The following is a 7316-nucleotide window of genomic DNA, read 5'->3' as shown; positions in this document are numbered from 1 at the left end:
GTTGTGTTACCGCTTGTTGTCGACTGAGTAATCCCGGTCAGCAGTGATTCTACCCCCTTCCCTTTCCCGTGTCTAGACTTTCTGAGTTGTGTGCGGACCCGATGTTTGTGGTAGGGCTTCTTATGGATGTTATTCCGACATAAAATAGTGCTAGACGTACAGGTAGCATTAAATTCCGACATCAAATTGTGCGCCATTACCTACGGTACTGCAGACAATCACAGGAGAGTATCAACGTACGTGAAACTTTTCTCCCAGTGTCTCCTCGCAGTTGTAGTGAACTTTCCAAAGCTCAACTTCCCTCCAGCAGTTATCCGTGTTCATAGGGTCGTCCATGTAACCTCGACGTGCCACTGAACACTCTACCATCTGGTTCGGATCAGTGGCGCCCGAGCGCTCCGCAACGCACCCGCCAAAGAACTGCAGAAAAAGGTGTTTGTAAAAAATAAACAAATGGCGCACGATTACTCTGCGAGAGCTAAAAACGCAAATATAACAATACGGGCTCAATGCAGGCCGCATGAAGAGAGGATTCTGTGAGCAGGCCTTGACGGTGTAGAGCCGCTACATTGCAACTGCTGCTCCACTACTTTTCGATAAATAACAGATTCAACTCACTGCCGCGGCAGGTGTGATGTAGAGAACAGATGCGTGTAAGTAAAGTTAACGCACTCAGACATCCTATGCACAACGAATAAATCTCCAGGAAATAAATAACCAGTAGTAAAGGAGAAATTGACACAAATTCCCATGCAGCCATGTGGCTATAAGGGGAAGCTATACAGCTTTCTGGGAAAATTCCGGAGATTATAAAAAAATTGCTTCTTTTCAGGGATTCTAACCTGGGACCACCGTATGTCTAGGACAGTTGTTCCACCTTAGCTAACAAGGAAGATATCTCAGAATGAGGGAACAGTGAACAAGTGTAGTCGACAGGTTTAGGGGGAAGTGCCCAAAATGGAGAAATTTCCTGCAACGGAACCATCACCACTAATTTAAATAACCGGTAAGGTCGTTTCTGGTATGCCTCATTTCCTGTGTGTCACTCTGTTGACCCAAATGTCGAATTAGGTTCTGATTGGGCGCTGTACATAAACAAACTGCTACGCTAGGATGACGCGCGTACTCCAGAGGTTTATCATGCCACATGGCGGCCGCGTTAGTGATAAGCTTGGGTGTGTGCGCGTTCGTAACAATGTGGTTCAAATTTTCCCGTGCCGGTCCCGCGCCACCGCGGAGAATAAAGAAACTGAGTCGGAGAAGAAGCGATACTGCGCGTGCACCTTCGCAGTTTGCGCATTTTTCTTCTCTCCATTCGTAGATTCGGGTCCTTAAAGACGCTTCTGGCCCGCATTAAGTCGGTTAAGAAAGGCTGTGATATATTATTTCTTACCGTGAATGCCGTGAGGAGCTATTTTTCGTTGCTCCTTCATGCACCACATCCTATTCCCGCTTTTTCTAGCACTGCTAAAAGGATTCGGAGCGCTATCTACTCATTTGTAACAGATTTAGTCTAAAGAGCTTTAGCAAGCACCAGTATGGCTTTGACAGTAGTACTTTTCAAGAAAGCACACTGCGGATGCACGAGATTGGCGGTGTGAAGTGCAATTACCAAGTAGTGTTACTTGCAGACGTCCGATATTTTTTTTTCTTCAGAATATGCCGTTGTGGTGACGGGTTTTCATTTTCTAGTTAACTCAAGGCATTTTTTCACAACACAAGATCATCGCACAGTACAGGGATATCTTGAAGAATGTGGCGGGAAATTTGGCACGCATTTGCCCCAGTTATTCTTGAAAATGCCAGACTCTAAACCGTCATACTTTCTAACACTTGACTATAGAAAAACTCAAAGTGCACTTACCGTTTTGACCTCTTCCTCGTTGGTCACCGCACACTTCCGGTATCTTGAAGCAGGTTCGCATGACGCCCTCATACTTCTGTTCACCTGGAACGAAATCCTAAACGTGGGAGAAATGTCCGTTGTGAGATCAAGTGAGTGCACACGATAGAGGTCTAGGCGTTGCCATACAGGGCAACAATGCTCTTTATGTGGCTCAAACATTGACTATTGCTTGCTATGTTGCCAGCTGGTTACTTTGTCCCTCGACACTGGTGCTGTTGATTATTAACACGTCTATTGTGTCTATCACGGGCTTCACGTATGAATCGCCATAGCAAGTAATAGATAGCAAGTAATTTGTTAGAAGTATGTTCGAACCTAAATTTAAGACAGTTGCAGCTAAGGGAGGAAGTTGCGGTGGAAGAGCTTCCATTTTAGGGCATGCACTGCTTAAAAAAAAAAAAAAACCATGATTGAAAGGCGCTGCTTTTTCCTAGGTGTTTTTTCGGGCGGAAAAAATGTATGTGGGCCCATTTTTCATGGAAATAACACTGGATTGACGGCAGCAACTACACCAACATTTTGTTCCGTAAATTATAGTATGTTTCACCCCGTGTTGCTCTATTGGATGTGCGAGCGTTGACTGGTTTTAGAATCTCCGAAAAAGAACACAAACTGCAGTCACGCGAACTTCAAGAGTCTTCCAAACGAAGCACTCCGCCCCTCACTGATATCTGCAGTCTACCAAAATGCACTTCAAGGAAGCCAACCTCCTCCTCCTCCTCCGACGATGATGATCGTGGGTGAAGCGAATAAAAATTACAACGCTTCCCGTGGTAGGGATCGAACATGCATGGGTCCCCCGCGTTATGAAGCCGACGTCAACCCGATTGCGCCATTTTCTTTAAATGCAGAGGCATTTCAGTAACTCACGATGTCACCCGCGTTGACGTCCGCACCGTCGTTGTCCGCACCCCTCCCCCTACACTACATATAAAAAAAATACTATCCGGCGCCTGGTTTCGATCCCTCGACCCTGCGGGCGGAACGCAATGTACATGTGCTCTACCCACTGCGCCACAAAGCCGACACAGAATGGGAGGCTACGAACGCGCCTTATATCCTTGACTCATTCACACTATATAAAAAAAATACTATCCAGCGCCTGGTTTCGATCCCTCGACCCTGCAGGCGGAACGCAATGTCCATGGTGCTCTACCCACTGCGCCACAAAACCGACACAGAATGAAATGCTACGAACGCGCCTTATATCCTTGACTCATCAAACTACGTCAAGAAGCTGCTGATACAACGCATTCACTACCACCAACTCCCCAAACACTAAACGTTAACGCAATACACCCACCCCCTATGCGACGCATTTACTCGAGTCCCCCTCGCGGGGAGATGGGCCCAATTTTTTTCACATGGTATTCATGGCATTACAGTGGATACCGCGAGACGGGACTAGAAGAAGGGAGGGCCAATAACTGTCGAAGCAGTTTGGATTTGGAGAATGGTGCATGGACGGGCAAAATCAGACAGAAAATGCATTCCTCCACCTACGACGATGGTGGGTTGAACCTAGGGAAAGCCACGGAATGCCAGTATAAGTAAAACGCTGGCGAGTGCAATCGCAGTGCCAGTAAACCGTCCGGTAAGAAAAAGCTTATGTGTATGGTGAGGTGGGGTGATGTGGGTCCGCTCGTTTCTGGGTTGGTTCGTCCGGTGTTGTACTTTATTTTGGAAAGCTTCGCGTTACCCATCAGGTTTGCTTCAACAGAGGGGCAGTTGCTTTAATGCGTAGCATTGTTTGCCCAGTAGCCCCCCCCCCCCCCACCCCCCCCTATTTCCCAGCCAGGATCGTGCAACGCCCTGCATTTCACAGAAATGCAGATATCGCGGTAGTTCCACATGTAATCGCAACATACCATAAATGGAGATAACTGGGTTGCACAAAATTTCGAAACTAAAACTAAAAAAATAAAATAGGGAAACGGCGAAACGCAAAACGCATGGCATTTCCACCATAATGCAGATTCACGAAAGTTCCATCTGTAATCGCTATTATAGCATAAATTGAGATAATTGTCGCACGAAATTTCTAAAAGCGAAAAAATAAGAAAAATAAAAAAAAATTACGGAAAATGGCAAAACCTATACCGCGTGGCATTTCCACAATAATGCAGGTTTCGCGAAAGTTACACCTATAGTCGTTATAATAGCGTAAATGGAGGTATTGGTTGAACGAAGTTTGAAAAACTAAAAAAAGGAAAGTATAAAATAATTACGGAAAATGTGGCCCGTGTAACGCCCTGTATATCCACAATGATGCAGATTTCGCTAAAGTTCAGCTTCTAATCGTAATAATAGCATGAATAGAGATAATTGGGGGCATCATTTAGAAATCCCGAAACATTTGGCTGAAAAAAAAGCCGACACTCAAGACAACCGGCATAAGAATGCTACGCATTAGTAGATAATTCTTTGAATTCTGCAGTTTTTTTTTTTCTTTGTGACGTGCGGAGTGTAAATTCGCCTGCGCAACCTGTGGTGTACAATGATTGGCTGAATGCCTGTGTATTTGCGTGTACAGCCTTCCGGCAAAAAAAAAAAAAAAAAGTTGTTGGTGCTGTGTAATACCTTCTCCGTCTGCCATTCCGTCTTGCGTGTGCTCTGATCTTGAATAATACATTGGAAAAATGAGGGAACTTCTTTGGAAACTCTGAGGCACACGCCCGTACGGAACTTGTTTCGTACTAGCGAACGGCAAGCAAACGCATCACCGGTCAGATATTTGTGAAGCGCAATTTATGCCTCAAGCGGTGCATATTATTTCACGTAGGATGTTATAGCTTTCAGCACGGAAATAGCTCCGCGGATGTCACTATTACTTTCGGGGACATTGCTGCGCCTTGGAGGGCGGGAAATTAGAAAGTGACCTGTAGAAAACTCGTTTACTCCGCAGTGAGTTTGAGTGGCCCGAAATGAATTAAATTGGCCCCAGAGAACACTTTTTGCTTTGTTCCGATAAACAAAAGGCGTTGCATTTCTCGTTTTCTCGAATGTGCGTTTTCAGCGTGGACGATTCTGACACAGGAAAATCAGATAGTACAGCTATGTAGGAGCGGTATGTCAACTCTCTAGGTCCAGTATTACGCCATGTACTCTTACAAGAAGTATTAATATAATATTGCCTCCGCATCATTTTACAGAAGGTTGCACGCACTTGATTGCTCTTCACAGAACAGGAGAATCTAATAGGATGATCGCACGCTAAAATAACCATCTTGTATTCTATGCTTTCTGTAGCGAACAAATTGCGTTACTGCCCCCGGTAATCTGTCTAAAACGCTGCAGATACTCCCTCTAGAACGCAGGTTGATGGTTCCTACACAAGCAGTATATAATGGATAATATCTTTTGCATAAGAGAACAATATACCTACCCCAGGTAAGACATATTGATCTGTCCTAAAGATTCTCATCAGCGCAATTTCCAGGCCTCTAGCTTGAGTTAACGATATCCGGGACTTTTGGTATCTGAAAAGCAGTGGTAAACGAAGCAAGCGCTTAGGTGGAATGTGAGCGAGAGAGAAAAAAGAAACTATTTGGCTGAGCACTTAATACAAAACGTGTGGTAGGTGCATCCCAAGAAAAGCAATCACTTTAAACAACGCGCATCAACTTAAAGCGCCTGTGCTGCCAGTACCTGCTGATAATAAAGAGCACGTAGTGGTTCGGCCCCCAACGTGGAAGAGCGCCTTTCCTTTTAGTCCCGTCCGCCCAGCTGGGTTCCTGCAGTGGAAGTGTAGTGTTTTTGTAGAAGGGCACTGTTTGTTTACGCGGCAGCGCACGTGCGTGGTGGCAATCGTAAATGATAAACGTTAAAGGGGCACTGAAATTATTTGTAAACATTGCGGGATTACTAGCGCAAACTGTAGCCCGGAGTCCATAGGCCATGTTTCGACCACTCTGAGTGCGTTTTCGAGAATGTATATTTAGTAGAAAAATCAATTCGAAAACGCTGTCCTCCTCTCTGCATCCTCGCCAATTTTCGGTGGCGTTTTCGTGTGACGTCAGGAGGAAATGACTTGGCTTGACTACGGCACTGCAAGGCTCGCCGACCTTCCGACAGAATCAGTCGGCCCAGCGTACAGTCAGCCGGCCGCCGACGGGTCGTCGCAATTTGTTTGCTCACTTGAAACTAAGCCACGACACGTTTGTGAATGGAAGAATGTGTAGTTCTTTCCTTTGTTAGTTTGTACACTGTATACAGCTCCGAGTCGCGGTCGCTCCAAGCAAGCGCAGCACAAGCGCACATGCGACGCTTCGCTGACTGCTACGCTAGTAGGAAAATCTAAGGCCGCTTGAAGGCGGGAGAAGAGTTAGCGAAGTCAGTATAGGTACTAAGGAAATAAAATCAACTGAAACTTTTACCGTAAAGTGTAAAAATAGGGAGCAGAAAGCACTTTTTTGCGCTGGGTGAAAAAGCACAGCGGAAAGTAGCACGACCAAACATGTGCGAACGCTTTTCCGTCTAAGAAACGCAATTACTAGACGTGAGATATTGGGTAAATTTGGGGGAGGCTTACTGCACGAGCGCTATACAAATAGTCATCTAAGCTGCGTGAAATGCTAACACTAAATAAAAGTGTAAACTGGTTATACATTATATACCTTATATTTCCATCTGAAACAGCGTTGGCTCGTGGCAGCATGGTTTGGAGCGCTAGGAATGTTATTTTTGAAGTCGGAAGTTCAAATCCACGAGGGTTCTTTTTTTTTGTAAGATGATTTTTTTGTTTTAGGCCGATGTTTTCTATACTGAGTTCACCATATTTAGGCCGTAACGTTTACTGATCCACGAGCGAGTTCGCAGAACGCGCACCGACTGACACTGACGCGCTAGCCAGTTCTCGTTGGCGTGGTGTTGCCATAAGCACCGACTACTTGCGGGCAGTGGGCACAAGCCAGAATCAGCAGACCCTTGGCCTGGTGCGAACACGCTTTTTACGATACAGGCATGAGTGAGGCAAGCTCCAAAAGGAGGGGGGGGGGGGGGGGGGGGAGCACATGGCATTTGAGCGTCTGCGGTGGCGCGGAGGGCGTTCATGCACTGCGTAGGTCTCGGCTAGTGATTTCGACGATTCCAAGCCGTCCTGGGAGGCTTATCGTAGGAATATTACAGCCGACAACATGGCGGAAACGCTGTATGGCTATTATTGAGATATCGAGAATGCCCATCCAACGGTAACATCGGATGTCAAGCATGTTGTTTTACAGAACCGAAACCGAAACTTGTTTGAATGCTAATTTTGGACATCGTCCAATAACGGTGCACCTCCTCCCGACGTCACAGCCTTTAGTTGGTGCGGCCGCCGCAGACCGCGCATGGTAGTTTTTCTTCTTTCGGGCTTTATAAAATAATTACCGACTTATCAAGCGGATAAACGATCAAAAGTGTGTTAATT

General features: G+C 45.9%; 1 protein-coding gene across 1 annotated transcript in view; it reads right to left on the bottom strand.

Moving 5' to 3' along the window:
- Positions 1–254: 254 nt before the first annotated feature.
- The window catches only part of LOC144168632 (transient receptor potential cation channel subfamily M member 2-like), a 59117-nt gene continuing 52055 nt past the window's right edge, over positions 255–7316 (bottom strand). The window contains 5 exon segments of the mRNA XM_077697578.1: positions 255–420; positions 1865–1961; positions 5292–5385; positions 5555–5609; positions 5612–5640. Coding sequence (XP_077553704.1) covers positions 380–420; positions 1865–1961; positions 5292–5385; positions 5555–5609; positions 5612–5640 — 316 coding nt within the window. The 3' untranslated portion in view covers positions 255–379.

Source organism: Haemaphysalis longicornis, unplaced genomic scaffold (genome assembly GCF_048455015.1).
Source record: "Haemaphysalis longicornis isolate Haplotype H1 unplaced genomic scaffold, Haemaphysalis longicornis Haplotype H1 scaffold_2, whole genome shotgun sequence".
NCBI classification, from domain to species: domain Eukaryota; kingdom Metazoa; phylum Arthropoda; class Arachnida; order Ixodida; family Ixodidae; genus Haemaphysalis; species Haemaphysalis longicornis.
The sequence above is the reverse complement of the archived record's forward strand: the minus strand, read 5'-3'. Positions and strand labels throughout refer to the sequence as shown.